Raw genomic sequence first — 21,726 nt, forward strand, 5'->3', positions numbered from 1 at the left:
GTCATTGCAAACGGCGTCATTGTAAACGCGTCATTGCGAACGGCGTCATTGCGAACGGCGTCATTGTAAACGCGTCATTGCGAACGGCGTCATTGCGAACGGCGTCATTGCAAACGGCGTCATTGCCAACGCGTCATTGCGAACGGCGTCATTGCGAACGGCGTCATTGCGAACGGCGTCATTGTAAACGGCGTCATTGCCAACGCGTCATTGCAAACGGCGTCATTGCAAACGGCGTCATTGTAAACGCGTCATTGCGAACGGCGTCATTGCGAACGGCGTCATTGCAAACGGCGTCATTGTAAACGCGTCATTGTAAACGCGTCATTGCGAACGGCGTCATTGCAAACGGCGTCATTGCCAACGCGTCATTGCGAACGGCGTCATTGCGAACGGCGTCATTGCGAACGGCGTCATTGCGAACGGCGTCATTGCGAACGGCGTCATTGCAAACGGCGTCATTGTAAACGCGTCATTGCAAACGGCGTCATTGTAAACGCGTCATTGTAAACGCGTCATTGCAAACGGCATCATTGCAAACGGCGTCATTGTAAACGCGTCATTGCGAACGGCGTCATTGCGAACGGCGTCATTGCGAACGGCGTCATTGTAAACGCGTCATTGCAAACGGCGTCATTGTAAACGCGTCATTGTAAACGCGTCATTGCAAACGGCATCATTGCAAACGGCGTCATTGTAAACGCGTCATTGCAAACGGCGTCATTGTAAACGCGTCATTGCGAACGGCGTCATTGCGAACGGCGTCATTGTAAACGCGTCATTGTAAACGCGTCATTGCGAACGGCGTCATTGCAAACGGCGTCATTGCCAACGCGTCATTGCGAACGGCGTCATTGCGAACGGCGTCATTGCAAACGGCGTCATTGCAAACGGCGTCATTGTAAACGGCGTCATTGCGAACGGCGTCATTGTAAACGCGTCATTGCAAACGGCGTCATTGTAAACGCGTCATTGCAAACGGCGTCATTGCAAACGGCGTCATTGTAAACGCGTCATTGCGAACGGCGTCGTTGCAAACGGCGTCATTGTAAACGCGTCATTGCGAACGGCGTCATTGCGAACGGCGTCATTGTAAACGCGTCATTGTAAACGCGTCATTGCAAACGGCGTCATTGTAAACGCGTCATTGTAAACGCGTCATTGCGAACGGCGTCATTGCAAACGGCGTCATTGCCAACGCGTCATTGCGAACGGCGTCATTGCGAACGGCGTCATTGCGAACGGCGTCATTGCGAACGGCGTCATTGCGAACGGCGTCATTGCAAACGGCGTCATTGTAAACGGCGTCATTGCAAACGGCGTCATTGTAAACGCGTCATTGTAAACGCGTCATTGCAAACGGCATCATTGCAAACGGCGTCATTGTAAACGGCGTCATTGTAAACGCGTCATTGTAAACGCGTCATTGCGAACGGCGTCATTGCAAACGGCGTCATTGCGAACGGCGTCATTGCGAACGGCGTCATTGCGAACGGCGTCATTGTAAACGGCGTCATTGCCAACGCGTCATTGCAAACGGCGTCATTGCAAACGGCGTCATTGTAAACGCGTCATTGCGAACGGCGTCATTGCGAACGGCGTCATTGCAAACGGCGTCATTGTAAACGCGTCATTGTAAACGCGTCATTGCGAACGGCGTCATTGCAAACGGCGTCATTGCCAACGCGTCATTGCGAACGGCGTCATTGCGAACGGCGTCATTGCGAACGGCGTCATTGCGAACGGCGTCATTGCGAACGGCGTCATTGCAAACGGCGTCATTGTAAACGCGTCATTGCAAACGGCGTCATTGTAAACGCGTCATTGTAAACGCGTCATTGCAAACGGCATCATTGCAAACGGCGTCATTGTAAACGCGTCATTGCGAACGGCGTCATTGCGAACGGCGTCATTGCGAACGGCGTCATTGTAAACGCGTCATTGCAAACGGCGTCATTGTAAACGCGTCATTGTAAACGCGTCATTGCAAACGGCATCATTGCAAACGGCGTCATTGTAAACGCGTCATTGCAAACGGCGTCATTGTAAACGCGTCATTGCAAACGGCGTCATTGCAAACGGCGTCATTGCAAACGGCGTCATTGTAAACGCGTCATTGTAAACGGCATCATTGTAAACGCGTCATTGTAAACGGCGTCATTGCAAACGGCGTCATTGCAAACGGCGTCATTGCAAACGGCGTCATTGTAAACGCGTCATTGTAAACGGCGTCATTGTAAACGGCGTCATTGCAAACGGCGTCATTGTAAACGCGTCATTGCAAACGGCGTCATTGCAAACGGCGTCATTGCAAACGGCGTCATTGTAAACGCGTCATTGTAAACGGCGTCATTGTAAACGCGTCATTGTAAACGGCGTCATTGCAAACGGCGTCATTGTAAACGGCGTCATTGTAAACGGCATCATTGTAAACGCGTCATTGTAAACGGCGTCATTGCAAACGGCGTCATTGCGAACGGCGTCATTGCGAACGGCGTCATTGCAAACGGCGTCATTGTAAACGGCGTCATTGCAAACGGCATCATTGCAAACGGCGTCATTGCAAACGGCGTCATTGTAAACGCGTCATTGTAAACGGCATCATTGTAAACGCGTCATTGCAAACGGCATCATTGCAAACGGCGTCATTGCAAACGGCGTCATTGTAAACGCGTCATTGTAAACGGCATCATTGTAAACGGCGTCATTGTAAACGGCGTCATTGTAAACGCGTCATTGTAAACGCGTCATTGCAAACGGCATCATTGCAAACGGCGTCATTGCAAACGGCGTCATTGTAAACGCGTCATTGTAAACGCGTCATTGCAAACGGCATCATTGTAAACGGCGTCATTGCAAACGGCGTCATTGTAAACGCGTCATTGTAAACGGCGTCATTGCAAACGGCATCATTGTAAACGGCGTCATTGTAAACGGCGTCATTGTAAACGCGTCATTGTAAACGCGTCATTGTAAACGCGTCATTGTAAACGCGTCATTGTAAACGCGTCATTGTAAACGCGTCATTGTAAACGGCGTCATTGTAAACGCGTCATTGTAAACGCGTCATTGTAAACGGCGTCATTGCAAACGGCGTCATTGTAAACGCGTCATTGCGAACGGCATCATTGCAAACGGCGTCATTGTAAACGGCGTCATTGTAAACGCGTCATTGTAAACGGCGTCATTGTAAACGCGTCATTGTAAACGCGTCATTGCGAACGGCATCATTGCAAACGGCGTCATTGTAAACGGCGTCATTGTAAACGCGTCATTGTAAACGCGTCATTGTAAACGGCATCATTGTAAACGGCGTCATTGTAAACGCGTCATTGTAAACGCGTCATTGCGAACGGCATCATTGTAAACGGCGTCATTGCAAACGGCGTCATTGCAAACGGCGTCATTGTAAACGGCGTCATTGTAAACGCGTCATTGTAAACGCGTCATTGCGAACGGCATCATTGCAAACGGCGTCATTGTAAACGGCGTCATTGTAAACGGCGTCATTGTAAACGCGTCATTGTAAACGCGTCATTGTAAACGCGTCATTGCAAACGGCGTCATTGTAAACGGCGTCATTGTAAACGCGTCATTGTAAACGCGTCATTGCAAACGGCGTCATTGTAAACGGCGTCATTGTAAACGCGTCATTGCAAACGGCGTCATTGCAAACGGCGTCATTGTAAACGCGTCATTGTAAACGGCGTCATTGTAAACGCGTCATTGCAAACGGCGTCATTGTAAACGGCGTCATTGTAAACGCGTCATTGTAAACGGCGTCATTGTAAACGGCGTCATTGTAAACGGCGTCATTGTAAACGCGTCATTGCAAACGGCGTCATTGTAAACGGCGTCATTGTAAACGGCGTCATTGTAAACGCGTCATTGCAAACGGCATCATTGCAAACGGCGTCATTGTAAACGGCGTCATTGTAAACGCGTCATTGTAAACGGCGTCATTGTAAACGGCGTCATTGTAAACGGCGTCATTGTAAACGGCGTCATTGTAAACGGCGTCATTGTAAACGGCGTCATTGTAAACGGCGTCATTGTAAACGGCGTCATTGTAAACGGCGTCATTGTAAACGGCGTCATTGTAAACGGCATCATTGTAAACGGCGTCATTGTAAACGGCGTCATTGTAAACGGCGTCATTGTAAACGGCATCATTGTAAACGGCGTCATTGTAAACGGCGTCATTGTAAACGGCATCATTGTAAACGGCATCATTGTAAACGGCGTCATTGTAAACGGCGTCATTGTAAACGGCGTCATTGCAAACGGCATCATTGTAAACGGCATCATTGTAAACGGCGTCATTGTAAACGGCGTCATTGCAAACGGCATCATTGTAAACGGCATCATTGTAAACGGCGTCATTGTAAACGGCGTCATTGTAAACGGCATCATTGTAAACGGCGTCATTGCAAACGGCGTCATTGTAAACGGCGTCATTGCAAACGGCGTCATTGCAAACGGCATCATTGTAAACGGCGTCATTGCAAACGGCGTCATTGCAAACGGCGTCATTGTAAACGGCGTCATTGCAAACGGCGTCATTGCAAACGGCGTCATTGCAAACGGCATCATTGCAAACGGCGTCATTGTAAACGGCGTCATTGCAAACGGCGTCATTGCAAACGGCATCATTGCAAACGGCGTCATTGCAAACGGCGTCATTGCAAACGGCATCATTGCAAACGGCGTCATTGTAAACGGCGTCATTGCAAACGGCGTCATTGTAAACGGCGTCATTGCAAACGGCGTCATTGCAAACGGCGTCATTGTAAACGGCGTCATTGCAAACGGCGTCATTGCAAACGGCGTCATTGCAAACGGCGTCATTGTAAACGGCGTCATTGCAAACGGCGTCATTGTAAACGGCGTCATTGTAAACGGCGTCATTGTAAACGGCATCATTGCAAACGGCGTCATTGCAAACGGCGTCATTGCAAACGGCGTCATTGCAAACGGCGTCATTGTAAACGGCGTCATTGTAAACGGCGTCATTGTAAACGGCATCATTGTAAACGGCGTCATTGTAAACGGCGTCATTGTAAACGGCGTCATTGCAAACGGCGTCATTGTAAACGGCGTCATTGCAAACGGCGTCATTGCAAACGGCGTCATTGCAAACGGCGTCATTGCAAACGGCGTCATTGCAAACGGCGTCATTGTAAACGCGTCATTGTAAACGGCGTCATTGCAAACGGCATCATTGCAAACGGCGTCATTGTAAACGCGTCATTGCAAACGGCATCATTGCAAACGGCGTCATTGCAAACGGCGTCATTGCAAACGGCGTCATTGCAAACGGCGTCATTGCAAACGGCGTCATTGCAAACGCGTCATTGCAAACGGCGTCATTGCAAACGGCGTCATTGCAAACGGCGTCATTGTAAACGCGTCATTGCAAACGGCGTCATTGCAAACGGCGTCATTGCAAACGGCGTCATTGTAAACGGCGTCATTGTAAACGGCGTCATTGTAAACGGCGTCATTGTAAACGGCGTCATTGCAAACGGCGTCATTGCAAACGGCGTCATTGTAAACGGCGTCATTGTAAACGGCGTCATTGCAAACGGCGTCATTGCAAACGGCGTCATTGTAAACGCGTCATTGCAAACGGCGTCATTGCAAACGGCGTCATTGTAAACGGCGTCATTGTAAACGGCGTCATTGCAAACGGCGTCATTGTAAACGGCGTCATTGTAAACGGCGTCATTGCAAACGGCGTCATTGCAAACGGCGTCATTGTAAACGGCGTCATTGCAAACGGCGTCATTGTAAACGGCGTCATTGTAAACGGCGTCATTGCAAACGGCGTCATTGCAAACGGCGTCATTGCAAACGGCGTCATTGCAAACGCGTCATTGCAAACGGCGTCATTGCAAACGGCGTCATTGCAAACGCGTCATTGTAAACGGCGTCATTGCAAACGGCGTCATTGCAAACGGCGTCATTGTAAACGGCGTCATTGTAAACGGCGTCATTGCAAACGGCGTCATTGCAAACGGCGTCATTGTAAACGCGTCATTGCAAACGGCGTCATTGCAAACGGCGTCATTGCAAACGGCGTCATTGTAAACGGCGTCATTGTAAACGGCGTCATTGTAAACGGCGTCATTGCAAACGGCGTCATTGCAAACGGCGTCATTGTAAACGCGTCATTGCAAACGGCGTCATTGCAAACGGCGTCATTGTAAACGGCGTCATTGTAAACGCGTCATTGCAAACGGCGTCATTGCAAACGGCGTCATTGCAAACGGCGTCATTGCAAACGGCGTCATTGCAAACGGCGTCATTGCAAACGGCGTCATTGCAAACGCGTCATTGCAAACGGCGTCATTGCAAACGGCGTCATTGCAAACGGCGTCATTGTAAACGCGTCATTGCAAACGGCGTCATTGCAAACGGCGTCATTGCAAACGGCGTCATTGTAAACGGCGTCATTGCAAACGGCGTCATTGTAAACGCGTCATTGTAAACGGCGTCATTGCAAACGGCGTCATTGCAAACGGCGTCATTGTAAACGGCGTCATTGCAAACGGCGTCATTGCAAACGGCGTCATTGTAAACGGCGTCATTGCAAACGGCGTCATTGCAAACGGCGTCATTGTAAACGCGTCATTGTAAACGCGTCATTGTAAACGCGTCATTGTAAACGGCGTCATTGCAAACGGCGTCATTGTAAACGGCGTCATTGCAAACGGCGTCATTGCAAACGGCGTCATTGCAAACGGCGTCATTGTAAACGCGTCATTGCAAACGGCATCATTGCAAACGGCGTCATTGTAAACGCGTCATTGTAAACGGCGTCATTGCAAACGGCGTCATTGCAAACGGCGTCATTGTAAACGCGTCATTGCAAACGGCATCATTGCAAACGGCGTCATTGTAAACGCGTCATTGTAAACGCGTCATTGCAAACGGCATCATTGCAAACGGCGTCATTGTAAACGCGTCATTGTAAACGCGTCATTGCAAACGGCATCATTGTAAACGGCGTCATTGCAAACGGCGTCATTGTAAACGGCGTCATTGTAAACGCGTCATTGTAAACGCGTCATTGCAAACGGCATCATTGCAAACGGCGTCATTGTAAACGGCGTCATTGTAAACGGCGTCATTGTAAACGCGTCATTGCAAACGGCGTCATTGTAAACGCGTCATTGCAAACGGCGTCATTGTAAACGCGTCATTGCAAACGGCGTCATTGTAAACGGCGTCATTGTAAACGCGTCATTGTAAACGCGTCATTGCAAACGGCGTCATTGTAAACGGCGTCATTGCAAACGGCGTCATTGTAAACGGCGTCATTGTAAACGGCGTCATTGTAAACGCGTCATTGTAAACGCGTCATTGTAAACGGCGTCATTGTAAACGCGTCATTGCAAACGGCATCATTGTAAACGGCGTCATTGTAAACGCGTCATTGCAAACGGCGTCATTGTAAACGGCGTCATTGTAAACGGCGTCATTGTAAACGCGTCATTGTAAACGCGTCATTGTAAACGGCGTCATTGCAAACGGCGTCATTGCAAACGGCGTCATTGTAAACGCGTCATTGTAAACGCGTCATTGTAAACGCGTCATTGCAAACGGCGTCATTGTAAACGGCGTCATTGTAAACGCGTCATTGTAAACGCGTCATTGCAAACGGCGTCATTGTAAACGGCGTCATTGCAAACGGCGTCATTGTAAACGGCGTCATTGTAAACGGCGTCATTGTAAACGGCGTCATTGTAAACGGCGTCATTGCAAACGGCGTCATTGCAAACGGCGTCATTGTAAACGGCGTCATTGTAAACGGCGTCATTGTAAACGCGTCATTGTAAACGCGTCATTGTAAACGGCGTCATTGTAAACGCGTCATTGCAAACGGCGTCATTGTAAACGCGTCATTGCAAACGGCGTCATTGCAAACGGCGTCATTGTAAACGCGTCATTGTAAACGCGTCATTGTAAACGCGTCATTGTAAACGGCGTCATTGTAAACGCGTCATTGCAAACGGCATCATTGCAAACGGCGTCATTGTAAACGCGTCATTGTAAACGGCGTCATTGCAAACGGCGTCATTGCAAACGGCGTCATTGCAAACGGCGTCATTGTAAACGGCATCATTGTAAACGCGTCATTGTAAACGGCGTCATTGCAAACGGCATCATTGTAAACGGCGTCATTGTAAACGCGTCATTGTAAACGCGTCATTGTAAACGCGTCATTGTAAACGGCGTCATTGCAAACGGCGTCATTGTAAACGGCGTCATTGTAAACGCGTCATTGTAAACGCGTCATTGTAAACGGCGTCATTGTAAACGGCGTCATTGTAAACGCGTCATTGTAAACGGCGTCATTGTAAACGGCGTCATTGTAAACGCGTCATTGTAAACGCGTCATTGTAAACGGCGTCATTGTAAACGGCGTCATTGTAAACGCGTCATTGTAAACGGCGTCATTGCAAACGGCGTCATTGCAAACGGCATCATTGTAAACGGCGTCATTGTAAACGGCGTCATTGTAAACGGCGTCATTGCAAACGGCGTCATTGTAAACGGCGTCATTGTAAACGGCGTCATTGTAAACGGCGTCATTGCAAACGGCGTCATTGTAAACGGCGTCATTGTAAACGCGTCATTGTAAACGCGTCATTGTAAACGGCGTCATTGTAAACGGCGTCATTGTAAACGCGTCATTGTAAACGGCGTCATTGCAAACGGCGTCATTGCAAACGGCATCATTGTAAACGGCGTCATTGCAAACGGCGTCATTGTAAACGGCGTCATTGTAAACGGCGTCATTGTAAACGGCGTCATTGTAAACGGCGTCATTGTAAACGGCGTCATTGTAAACGGCGTCATTGTAAACGGCGTCATTGCAAACGGCGTCATTGCAAACGGCATCATTGTAAACGGCGTCATTGTAAACGCGTCATTGTAAACGGCGTCATTGTAAACGGCGTCATTGTAAACGCGTCATTGTAAACGGCGTCATTGCAAACGGCGTCATTGCAAACGGCGTCATTGTAAACGCGTCATTGCAAACGGCGTCATTGCAAACGGCGTCATTGTAAACGGCGTCATTGCAAACGGCGTCATTGCAAACGGCGTCATTGTAAACGCGTCATTGTAAACGCGTCATTGCAAACGGCGTCATTGCAAACGGCGTCATTGTAAACGCGTCATTGTAAACGGCGTCATTGCAAACGGCGTCATTGTAAACGCGTCATTGCAAACGGCATCATTGCAAACGGCGTCATTGTAAACGCGTCATTGCAAACGGCGTCATTGTAAACGCGTCATTGTAAACACGTCATTGCAAACGGCGTCATTGCGAACGGCGTCATTGCGAACGGCGTCATTGCAAACGGCGTCATTGTAAACGCGTCATTGCAAACGCGTCATTGCGAGCGGCGTCATTGCAAACGGCGTCATTGTAAACGCGTCATTGCAAACGGCGTCATTGTAAACGCGTCATTGCGAGCGGCGTCATTGCAAACGGCGTCATTGTAAACGCGTCATTGCAAACGGCGTCATTGTAAACGCGTCATTGCGAGCGGCGTCATTGCAAACGGCGTCATTGCAAACGGCGTCATTGTAAACGCGTCATTGCGAGCGGCGTCATTGCAAACGGCGTCATTGCAAACGGCGTCATTGCAAACGGCGTCATTGCAAACGGCGTCATTGCAAACGGCGTCATTGCGAACGGCGTCATTGCAAACGGCGTCATTGTAAACGGCGTCATTGCGAACGGCGTCATTGCAAACGGCGTCATTGCAAACGGCGTCATTGCAAACGGCGTCATTGCAAACGGCGTCATTGCAAACGGCGTCATTGTAAACGCGTCATTGCGAACGGCGTCATTGCAAACGGCGTCATTGCAAACGGCGTCATTGCAAACGGCGTCATTGCAAACGGCGTCATTGCAAACGGCGTCATTGTAAACGCGTCATTGCGAACGGCATCATTGTAAACGCGTCATTGCGAACGGCGTCATTGCAAACGGCGTCATTGTAAACGCGTCATTGCGAACGGCGTCATTGCAAACGGCGTCATTGTAAACGCGTCATTGCGAACGGCGTCATTGCAAACGGCGTCATTGTAAACGCGTCATTGCAAACGGCGTCATTGCGAACGGCGTCATTGCGAACGGCGTCATTGCAAACGGCGTCATTGCAAACGGCGTCATTGCAAACGGCGTCATTGTAAACGCGTCATTGCAAACGGCGTCATTGCAAATGGCGTCATTGCGAACAGCGTCATTGCAAACGGCGTCATTGTAAACGCGTCATTGCAAACGCGTCATTGCAAACGGCGGCATTGTAAACGCGTCATTGCAAACGCGTCATTGCGAACGGCGTCATTGCGAGCGGCGTTATTGCAAATGGCGTCATTGCAAACGGCGTCATTGCAAACGGCGTCATTGCAAACGGCGTCATTGTAAACGCGTCATTGCGAACGGCGTCATTGCGAACGTCGTCATTGCAAACGGCGTCATTGCAAACGGCGTCATTGTAAACGCGTCATTGCAAACGCGTTATTGCAAACGGCGTCATTGCAAATGGCGTAAATGTAAACGCGTCATTGCGAACGGCGTCATTGCGAACGGCGTCATTGCGAACGGCGTCATTGCGAACGGCGTCATTGCGAACGGCGTCATTGCAAACGGCGTCATTGTAAACGCGTCATTGCAAACGCGTCATTGCAAATGCGTCATTTCAAACGGCGTCATTGCGAACGGCGTCATTGCAAACGGCGTCATTGCAAACGCGTCATTGCAAATGCGTCATTTCAAACGGCGTCATTGCGAACGGCGTCATTGCGAACGGCGTCATTGCAAACGGCGTCATTGTAAACGCGTCATTGCAAACGCGTCATTGCAAATGCGTCATTTCAAACGGCGTCATTGCGAACGGCGTCATTGCAAACGGCGTCATTTCAAACGGCGTCATTGTAAACGGCGTCATTGCAAACGGCGTCATTGTAAACGCGTCATTGCAAACGCGTCATTGCAAACGGCGTCATTGTAAACGCGTCATTGCAAATGCGTCATTTCAAACGGCGTCATTGTAAACGCGTCATTGCAAACGCGTCATTGCAAACGGCGTCATTGTAAACGCGTCATTGCAAATGCGTCATTTCAAACGGCGTCATTGTAAACGGCGTCATTGCAAACGGCGTCATTGCAAACGGCGTCATTGCAAACGCGTCATTGCAAACGGCGTCATTGTAAACGCGTCATTGCGAACGGCGTCATTGCAAACGGCGTCATTGTAAACGCGTCATTGCAAACGCGTCATTGCAAACGGCGTCATTGTAAACGCGTCATTGCAAACGGCGTCATTGCAAACGGCGTCATTGTAAACGCGTCATTGCAAACGCGTCATTGCAAACGGCGTCATTGTAAACGCGTCATTGCAAACGCGTCATTGCGAACGGCGTCATTGCAAACGGCGTCATTGTAAACGGCGTCATTGCGAACGGCGTCATTGCAAACGCGTCATTGCAAACGGCGTCATTGTAAACGGCAACGTAAACAACAACATCATCGCCATCGTCATGCTCATCATCCTCATCGTGAATGGTGTTATGGTCATCGTCGTCTTTATTAGCATCATTATTTATCGTCAAGAGCTTCATCATCATCATCATCATCGGTGTCATTGTCATCATCATTGCGACCACTGCAAATACCACCCTTATCACTGCCACCGCCACCACCATTCCCGTCACCACTACCTCTCTTGTCACCCACCATGCTCTCCGCTGACCCGCGGTTCCCCTCGTCCCCCCGCGTGTCTGCACCGTGTCCCCGTACCCCGGCCTGCGTGCACACTGCGATCGCTCCCCACGCGATCGTCCCCACGCGATCGTCCCCACGTCCGGACCGCCGTCCATTCACTCTCGGGGCTTCGACGATTCCGATCTCGTCAAGGAGCTAGAGACCATCACCGCACGACCTCCGGTCGTCCTCGCAGCAGCAGCGGCAGCAGCAGCAGCAGCAGCGGCAACAGCAGCGGCAGCAGCAGCAGCGGCAGCAGCAGCAGCGGCGGCGGCTTTTGGCTGCTGGCCGTCGAACAAAGACGGCGGTCGCCGCATCGCGCGGCGATTTCAGATGCGCTGCTGCGGCCGTCTGGAACGCTCTCTTCCTTGCGATATTAGGGAGCCGCTTTTAAATCTTCGAGATTTAAAACTCATTTTCTTTGTGCTTAGTTTGCTGTCCTTTCGCCCCCCCCCCCCCCACGCACCTCCGATTGGCACGTTTGACTACGTACGGTGCAAAAGAAGTTCAACACACACACGTACATACGTACGTCCCCCGTGGCGCGCTCCATCCTCGCGCCGATCTCCCTGCTTCATCGCCGTTACTTCATCTTCAGCGCCGGAGTCGTTCCCGTGGTCCCGGAGCCGCCGCCACCCTTCTCACTGGCGCTCGTGCCCCGGTCCCTGGTGTTCATCTCCTTCTCCTCCCCCCCCCACCCCGCCCCTCACCCCGCCCCTCCCCCCCGCCCCTCCCCCCGCCCCTCCCCCCGCCCCTCCCCCCGCCCCTCCCCCCCGCCCCTCCCCCCGCCCCTCCCCCCGCCCCTCCCCCCGCCCCTCCCCCCGCACCTCCTGGCCGGCGCGAGCAGGTGCTGGCATCCGACATGCCGACGGTGGGGCCGCTCTTGACCATGCAAGGCTCCGAGATCTCCTTCTCCTGCTCCACGTCCAACGCCACGGTGAGAGGGCCGCCAGCGCCGAACCCTCGCCGGTCACCGGCGCGGCTACCCACGTCGCACGGACGCCGACTCGCAGAGCGGCGGCACCAGGAGCGGTCGGTGGTGGCGGCGGTGGTTGTGGCGGTGGTGGTGGTGGTTGTAGTGGAGGTGGTGATGGCTTTATTGACCTGGTCAAGGACTATGATACCATTAAGTAGGCCCGGGCTCTGGGTTGTTCTTTGTGCTTTCGGAGTCCCCGACCCTCTTCTCACGATCATTAATGACCTTCATGATGGTGAGCGGGCCCGGGTAAAGCTACGTGGCCGGGAGTCGGAGCCATTCCCTGTTCACCTTGGGGTGTGACAGGGATGTCCTCTGGTGCCTCCCACATTATTTAACAGCTTTTATTCGGCCGGATAGGGGGGCTAAACGGGCGCAGCACGGGCTAGAGAAGAGATGGACTGATGTGGCACTAGAGGATGTGGAGCTGAGTGGACTTGCCGATGACTGGTACCAGCGGTGTCAAGATAGGCCTCCAACAACAACGGAGGGCGGAGGAGCGACGCTCACAACAACGTGCGGAGCGCCGGGTGGCTAAAGCACAGCAAGTTGACACAGTAGGGGGCAGAGGTGGTGCATCGGCCACTCATCTCAGTCGGTCGACCCGTGGCACATGCTGGGTCTGCCCCGTGACCTCCTGCCAGCGGGCTGTTCGACACTTCACGTGGCCTCAACATGCACATAGTGCCGTGGTGACGTCACCGCCACTTAGTGGCGATAGGCGGTTGTTGTGTTTCGATTTAAAGCTTTCGTGACTGCAGGGATTCATCTTCTTGGTTCTTTCGGTAAAGTCACGTAGAATGTAAATAATAAAATAATACAAATTAAACATAATGAAATCATTCTCACGACGTTTCGGCCACAACGCAAGCAGCCGTCCTCAGGTGAAGAACAGGTCTGTCGAGAAGACTGAATGACACACCCCAGGCTTGGAGCGTCTATTTAAGCTGGGAGGGAGGAGGAAGAGCGCCTTGACAAAATAATTTGCATATCAAGAGGATTATTTTATTATGTTTTATTTTTATTATTTTATTATTTCCATTCTACGTGACTTTACCGAAAGAACCAAGAAGAAGGGTTGTTGTTGTTGTTGTTGATGGCGGTGGTGGCGGTGGTACTGGTACTGGTGGTGGCTACACAGCACGTGGTGGCCACCTGTAGTGATCCAGCGCTGTGAAGGCAGCAGCGAGGGTTGGTGGACCACGCACGGATGGTGTTGTGAAACTCGCTTTCCCCGTGTGTGGGCGTCGAGGAAGAGCCCTACCCCTGGCTCTGCCAGGAGACGGCGGCACGGCAAGATGTGGACCCCACCTGCTCCACCCGTATGGGATCGAGCGTTGCCCCCCTTCGCACGCGTTGGTTTTCTCCGGGTGCTCCGGCTTCCTCTCACGTGTATAACCACTCACTAATTGGCCGACAACACCTTCATATGTAGAGGACCGCAGAGCTTTGTGGTGATGGGGAATTTCGCGCCAGCTCCTCGCCACCACGTGGCTGCTGCTGCTCATCTTTGATTCTTCCTCCTGGCACCGATGATGGTGGTGGCCGTGAACGGGAATTGAACTCGGGTGACTGGGTTCGTAGCGCAGCCAGGCGAGATGTTAACAGCCTCACCTTCTATACAGGAGGTCGTGGGTTCGATCACGATCCTGACGCCTGCTGCTGTATATTTGGAGTTTGTGTGTCTCTCTCTCTTATCATCACCACGGTAGCTAGGAGATGTTAACTACCTCGCCTGGTATACAGGAGATCGTGGATTCGATCCCGATCTTGACGCCTGCTGCTGTATATTTGGAGTTTGCGTGTCTCTCTCCCCATGGTCACGTGGATTTTTATCCAGGTCCGCCGGTTTTTCCCTCCACATTCAAAAGCAACGTCGCGCATTTAGGAATATTTGGCTGCTATAAATTCCCACTTGATGATAAGCCACTTCGTTCGGCTCTCATTTTTGGCCGGGTCTCTTTCTGAACAAGAGCTACAGAGCTCAGTGGGCCTTACCTGGTAAAATTAAAAAATAGTCGAGATAGTCTCGTTGAAATAGTCGTCGCTCTCTGTGAGCAGCGTGGGACAAGTTGAGATGATGATTATAACACCACCAGCACCGCCACCACCACCAGCACAACCACCACCAGCACCACCACCACTAGCACCAGCACCACCACCACCAGCACCACCACCAGCACCACTACCACCAGCACCACCACCACTAGCACCAGCACCACCACCAGCAGCAGCACCACCAGCACCACTACCACCAGCACCAGCACGGATTATTTTAAAGCGAACACTTTTCAGCTCGCTCACTCGCTTACTCGCCCACTCAACTCGCCCACTCACACTCGCGTGCACCAGCACTTGCCCCACGGGCGCGCGTGGGCTACACGGGGGATCTTTGTCTGCGCGTGCGCGCAGGGCGAGCTCTTCGTGAACGAGGGGAGCGCCCGCATCGTGCGGCGTGCGCTCGAGTTTGACGGGGGGCTGCTGTACGGCCTCGACGCGCTGCTGCAGCCGCCCAGCGTCGGGGGACGCTGCGACGTCTTCACCACCATCGACATCAAGGTGGGCGCCGCGCGGCGCGTGGAGGGGCGGCACAGTGGGTGGTCACGCGGGTGAGCGGGCGGGTGGGGCGGGTGAGCGGGTTGGTGAGCGGGTTGGTGAGCGGGCGGGTGCGTGGGTGGGTGAGTGGGTGGGTGGGTGAGCGGGTGGGTGAGCGGCTGGGTGAGCGGGCGGGTGAACGGGTTGTTGAGCGGGTTGGTGAGCGGGCGGGTGGGTGGGCGGGTGAGCGGGCGGGTGAGCGGGCGGGTGAGCGGGCGGGTGAGCGGGCGGGTGAGCGGGCGGGTGAGCGGCTGGGTGAGCGGCTGGGTGAGCGGGCGGGTGAGCGGGCGGGGTGAGCGGCCGGGTGAGCGGGCGGGTGAGCGGGCGGGTGAGCGGGCGGGGTGAGCGGCTGGGTGAGCGGGCGGGTGAGCGGGCGGGTGAGCGGGCGGGTGAGCGGGCGGGTGAGCGGCTGGGTGAGCGGGCGGGTGAGCGGGCGGATGAGCGGGCGGGTGAGCGGGTGGGTGAGCGGGCGGTTGAGTGGGTGGGTGAGTGGGTGGGTGGGTGAGCGTGTGGTCGGGCGGGTGGGCAGGTGGGCAGGTGAGCTGGTGGATGGCTATATAGACGGGGAGTGGTGGTGCAGCGGTTAACGCGCTGCGCTACGAACCCATAAACCCAGAGACCCGAGTTAAATTCCCGCTCATGGCCACCAACACCAATGATGAATATCTGAACCGGTCCTGGGCCTCCCCTAGGTTTACTGAGCCTCAAATGAGTACCTGGTATGATGCGTAAACATCGCCACTGGGGAGACAAAGGCGGCCGGGTGTGGTGCTGGTGCCGTGCCGGTGCTCGCTGTTAGCACTTGCCCCAAAAGTATGTTGAGGCTATACGGGGGATCTTTGTCTTGACTAGATAGGTGAGTGGGCGAGTGGGTGAGTGGGCAGGTGAGTCAGCAGGTGTAGAAAAGTTAGGCCATAGATACGTGGGCGAGTGGGTGGGTCGCTCGATAGGTGAGTGGGTGGAGTAGTGGATGACTGGGTGGGTGGGCAGGTGACTGACTGGGTGGGTAGGCAGGTGGATGACTGGGTGGGTAGGCGGGTGGGTGAGTGGGTGGGTAGGCAGGTGGGTGAGTGGGTGGGTAGGCAGGTGACTGACTGGGTGTGTGGGCAGGTGACTGACTGGGTGGGTAGGCAGGTGGATGACTGGGTGGGTAGGCGGGTGGGTGAGTGGGTGGGTAGGCAGGTGGGTGAGTGGGTGGGTAGGCAGGTCGGTGAGTGGGTGGGTAGGCAGGTGGGTGAGTGGGTGGGTAGGCAGGTGGGTGAGTGGGTGGGTAGGCGGGTGGGTGAGTGGGTGGGTAGGCAGGTGGGTGAGTGGGTGGGTAGGCAGGTGGGTGAGTGGGTGGGTAGGCAGGTGATTGACTGGGTGGGTGGGCAGGCGGGTGAGTGGGTGGGTAGGCGGGTGGGTGAGTGGGTGGGTAGGCGGGTGGGTGAGTGGGTGGGTAGGCAGGTGGGTGAGTGGGTGGGTGAGTGAGTGGGTAGGCAGGTGGGTAGGCAGGTGGGTAGGCAGGTGGGTGAGTGGGTGGGTAGGCGGGTGGGTGAGTGGGTGGGTGGGTGAGTGGGTGGGTAGGCAGGTGGGTGAGAGAGTGGGTGGGCAGGTGAGTGAGTGGGTGGGCAGGCGGGTGAGTGGGTGGGTGGGCAGGTGAGTGAGTGGGTGGGTAAGCAGGTGGGTGAGTGGGTGGGTAGGCAGGTGAGTGAGTGGGTGGGTGGGCAGGTGAGTGAGTGGGTGGGCAGGCAGGTGGGTGGGTGTGTGGGTGGGTGGGCAGGTGAGTGAGTGGGTGGGTAGGCAGGTGACTGAGTGGGTGGGTAGGCAGGTGGGTGACTGGGTGGGTGGGCAGGTGAGTGAGTGGGTGGGTGGGCAGGTGACTGAGTGGGTGGGTGGGCAGGTGAGTGAGTGGGTGGATAGGCGGGTGGGTGGGTGACTGGGTGGGTGGGCAGGTGAGTGAGTGGGTGGGTAGGCGGGTGGGTGGGTGGGCAGTGTGGGGGCTGTGACCCTGCGATTGAGCTGACCGGTACATCGGTCACCCGTCCGTCCTCTACCTTCCACCCACCCACCCACCCACCCACCCCCACCCACCTTTCCCACGTTCCTGTGCCGGGACCATGGATGCTCCAGGGAGACTGTGGGAACTGCGCTCGATTGCCGCCATGTCCAGGGTCAACCAAGTCGAAGGTCGGTGGGAGTGAGCGCGTGTGTCTGTGTGTGTCAGTGTATGTGTGTGTGCGTGTCTGTGTGTGTGTCTGTGTGTGTCTGTGTGTCTGTGTGTGTCTGTGTGTGTGTCTGTGTGTCTGTGTGTGTGTCTGTGTGTGTGTGAGCATGTGAGTGTGAGCGTGTGAGCGTGTGAGCGTGAGCGTGTGAGCGTGTGAGTGTGAGTGTGTGAGCGTGTGAGCATGTGAGTGTGAGCGTGTGAGCGTGTGAGCGTGTGAGTGTGAGCGTGTGAGTGTGAGTGTAAGCGTGTGAGCGTGTGAGTGTGAGCGTGTGAGTGTGAGCGTGCGAGCGTGTGAGCGTTTGAGTGTGAGCGTGTGAGCGTGTGTGAGTGAGTGTGTGAGTGTGAGCATGTGAGTGTGAGCGTGTGAGTGTAAGCGCGGGCGTGTGTGAGCATGTGAGTGTGAGCGTGTGCGTGTGAGCGTGTGAGTGTGAGTGTGTGAGCGTGTGTGCGTGTGTACGCTTGTGAGTGTGTGAGTGTGCGCACAGTACAACTACAGCCTATGGAGACATCAGAGAAGAATGGGGCCCAATGTTGTCCCCCCCCACCCTCGTCCTCCCCACCCCCTTGCCCCCCCCCCCCCCCCGTGCCCCAGGACGAGTTCGTGCGCTGCTCCTACCGCTCGCTGTTCGGCGCGCAGCGAGACGGCTGCCGCCGCGACTGCGCCCTCTCCGTGTGGCACCAGCAGTGCTGCGCCGGCTTCTACGGCCGGGACTGCCGGCGTGAGTGGCACGCGAGCGCGCGCGTGTGTGTGCATGTGTGTGTGAGCGTGTGTGTGTGCATGTGTGTGTGAGCGTGTGTGTGTGTGTGTGTGAGCGTGTGTGTGTGTGTGAGCGTGTGTGCGTGTGAGCGTGTGTGTGTGCGCGTGTGTGTGTGTGAGCGTGTGTGCGTGTGTGTGTGTGAGCGTGTGTGTGAGCGCGTGTGTGTGTGCACGTGTGTGTGCGTGTGTGTGCGTGTGTGTGCGCACGTGTGTGTGCACCTGTGTGTGTGCGTGTGCGCATGTGTGTGAGCGTGTGTGTGTGTGTGCGTGCGTGTGTGTGTGTGCGTGTGTGTGTGTGTGTGCGTGTGTGCGTGCCTGTGTGCGTACGTGCGTGGGCACGGGGAGTGGCAGTGTAGCGGGGGATCTTTGTCTTTGTGTGCGTGGGCAATGTGGGGAGTTGGCATCGGCGGTACATCGGCCAGCCGTGTCCAGCAGTCAACCCACAGCAGCTGGGGGGCTGTCCCGTGACCCTCCCTGGCAGCAGTGAGAGCCTTTGACGCCTCACGTGCTTGTCTCAAGGTGCACCTAGCCTGGCACGGGTGACGTCGCCGCTGCTTGGTGGCGTAAGGCGGCGGTTGTCGTTGTCGTGTGGGGGAGTGGTGGCACAGCGGTTAGGAGGCTGCGCTACCCGAGTTCGATTCCCGCTCACGGCCGACACCGGCGCAGATTATCTCAACCGGCCCTGGGCCTCCCCCGTGTCGACTCGGCCTCAAGTGGGTGTCCCGGGGAGACAAAGTTCGCCGACGGCACTTGCCCCGACTGTCCGCTAAAGGCTACGCGGGGGACCTTTGGCTGTGTTGCGTGCGCTTCAGCGTGCCCCGGCGGAGCGGCGGGGCCGTGCGGCCGCCGCGGCGTGTGCGAGGACGGCTCGGCGGGGAGCGGCACGTGCCGCTGCCAGGCCGCCTTCAACGGCACCGCGTGCGAGGAGTGCACGCCCGGGAGATACGGGCCCTCCTGCAAACGTACGTGGCGCTCAACCGCCGTGGCGCTCGCTCGCCGTGTCGCTCGCTCGCGGTGTCGCTCACTCGCCGTGTCATTCGCCGTGTCACTCGCCGTGTCGCTCGCTCGCCGTGTCGCTCGCTCGCCGTGTCACTCACTCGCCGTGTCGCTCAACCGCCGTGTCACTCACTCACCGTGTCGCTCGCTCGCCGTGTCGCTCAACCGCGGTGTCGCTCACTCGCCGTGTCACTCACTCGCCGTGTCGCTCACTCGCCGTGTCGCTCGCTCGCCGTGTCGCTCACTCGCCGTGTCACTCACTCGCCGTGTCGCTCACTCGCCGTGTCGCTCACTCGCCGTGTCACTCACTCGCCGTGTCGCTCACTCGCCGTGTCGCTCGCTCGCCGTGTCGCTCGCTCGCCGTGTCACTCACTCGCCGTGTCGCTCAACTGCCGTGTCACTCACTCACCGTGTCGCTCGCTCGCCGTGTCGCTCACTCGCCGTGTCACTCACTCGCCGTGTCACTCACTCGCCGTGTCACTCACTCGCCGTGTCACTCACTCGCCGTGTCACTCACTCGCCGTGTTCCTCGTTCACTTTCCATGTCACTCACTCGCCGTGTCGCTCACTCGCCGTGTCGCTCACTCGCCGTGTCGCTCACTCGCCGTGTCACTCACTCGCCGTGTCACTCACTCGCCGTGTCACTCACTCGCCATATTCCTCGTTCACTTTCCATGTCGCTCACTCACTTGCGGTGTCGCTCACTCGCCGTGTCACTCACTCGCCGTGTCACTCACTCGCCGTGTCACTCACTCGCCATATTCCTCGTTCACTTTCCATGTCGCTCACTCACTTGCGGTGTCGCTCACTCGCCGTGTCACTCACTCGCCGTGTCACTCACTCGCCGTGTCACTCGCTCGCTGTGTCACTCACTCACCAGGTCACTCACTTGCCGCGTCGCTCGTTCACTTTCCATGTCGTTCACTCACTTGCGGTGTCACTCACTCGCCGTGTCACTCACAGGTAGGTTCGTGGCGGTGTGTCACGGTGTGTCACGGTGTGTCACGGTGTGTCACGGGGTGTGTGCCGTGTCTCAGCGTGCATGTGCAGTGCCACGGGCACGTGTGACGAGGGTGTGGCGGGGTAGCGGGTCGTGCTTCTGTGCCGAGGGGTGGACCGGCAAGCGATGCGACACCAAGCTCGGTGAGAACCGCCCACGACACACAAACACACCGACGACATGCGGACACACAGACACACAGACACACCGACACACAGACACACAGACACACCGACGACACACAGACACGCAGACACACCAACGACACGCGGACCCACAGACACACCGACTACACACAGACACACTGATGACACGCGGACACACACACACAGACACACCGACTACACACAGACACACCGACTACACACAGACACACAGGCGTACAGACCCGGGCACAGCGGCCGCACGGACACGACTCAAGTGATTATCCGTGACGGCACGTGACCACCGGCAGATCTCAGCCAGATTCTCGCTCGTTCCGGGTGAATGTGGTTCGCTCACCTCTGACCTCTGACCTCCTCATCCTGACCTCCCCCTCCACGTGTGCACGCAGCCCGGAAGCCGGTGTGCGTCCCCGCGTGCCACAAGAACGCAATTTGCCGGGACAACAGCACGTGCATCTGCAAGCCGGTGTACGAGGGCGATGGAGTCTCCTGCAAGCGTGAGTTCCGCTGCTGCCTCCGGGGAGACGGACGCATGGATAGTACTAACAGGACGGTACTAACAGGACAGATCGTACTCACAGGACGGTACTAACAGGACAGATGGTACTCACAGGACGGTAGTAACAGGACAGACGATACTAACAGCATGGGCAGTACGAACAGGACGTGACTAACAATACGGTACTAACGGGACAGTACTAACAGGACACGACTAACAGGATGGTACAAACAAGACAGTACTAGCAGGATGGTTGATACTACCAGGATGGGAACTAACAGGACGAACTGTAGGAACAGGGCGGACGGTACTGTGCTAACAGAACGGTACTAACAGGATGGTTGATACTAACAGGATGGGAACTAACAAGACGGGAACTAACAGGATGGTACAAACAAGACGGTACTAACAGGATGGTACACACAAGACGGTACTAACAGGACGGTTGATACTAACAGGACAGTACTAACAGGATGGTTGATACTAACAGGACGGTAGTAACAGGACACGACTAACAGGATGGTACACACAAGACGATACTAACAGGACGGTTGATACTAACAGGACGGTACTAACAGGATGGTACACACAAGACGGTAGTAACAGGATGGTTGATACTAAAGGATGGGAACTAACAGGATGGTTGATACTAACAGGATGGTACACACAAGACGGTACTAACAGGACGGTAGTAACAGGACATGACTAACAGGATGGTACAAACAAGACGGTACTAACAGGACGGTTG

The 21,726-nt window shown here is 54.9% G+C and overlaps 1 protein-coding gene across 1 annotated transcript in view; it reads left to right on the forward strand.

The window, feature by feature from the left end:
* LOC144731157 (stabilin-2-like) overlaps nt 1-21,726 on the forward strand; it is a 66,946-nt gene that overhangs the window by 22,458 nt on the left and 22,762 nt on the right. The window contains exons 18-24 of the mRNA XM_078612122.1: nt 12,633-12,722; nt 15,174-15,370; nt 17,469-17,525; nt 18,155-18,281; nt 19,132-19,281; nt 20,353-20,458; nt 20,869-20,976. Coding sequence (XP_078468248.1) covers nt 12,633-12,722; nt 15,174-15,370; nt 17,469-17,525; nt 18,155-18,281; nt 19,132-19,281; nt 20,353-20,458; nt 20,869-20,976 — 835 coding nt within the window. The remainder of the gene's footprint in view (nt 1-12,632; nt 12,723-15,173; nt 15,371-17,468; nt 17,526-18,154; nt 18,282-19,131; nt 19,282-20,352; nt 20,459-20,868; nt 20,977-21,726) is intronic.

Source organism: Lampetra planeri, chromosome 38 (assembly GCF_965212315.1).
Source record: "Lampetra planeri chromosome 38, kcLamPlan1.2.h2, whole genome shotgun sequence".
Taxonomy (NCBI): domain Eukaryota; kingdom Metazoa; phylum Chordata; class Hyperoartia; order Petromyzontiformes; family Petromyzontidae; genus Lampetra; species Lampetra planeri.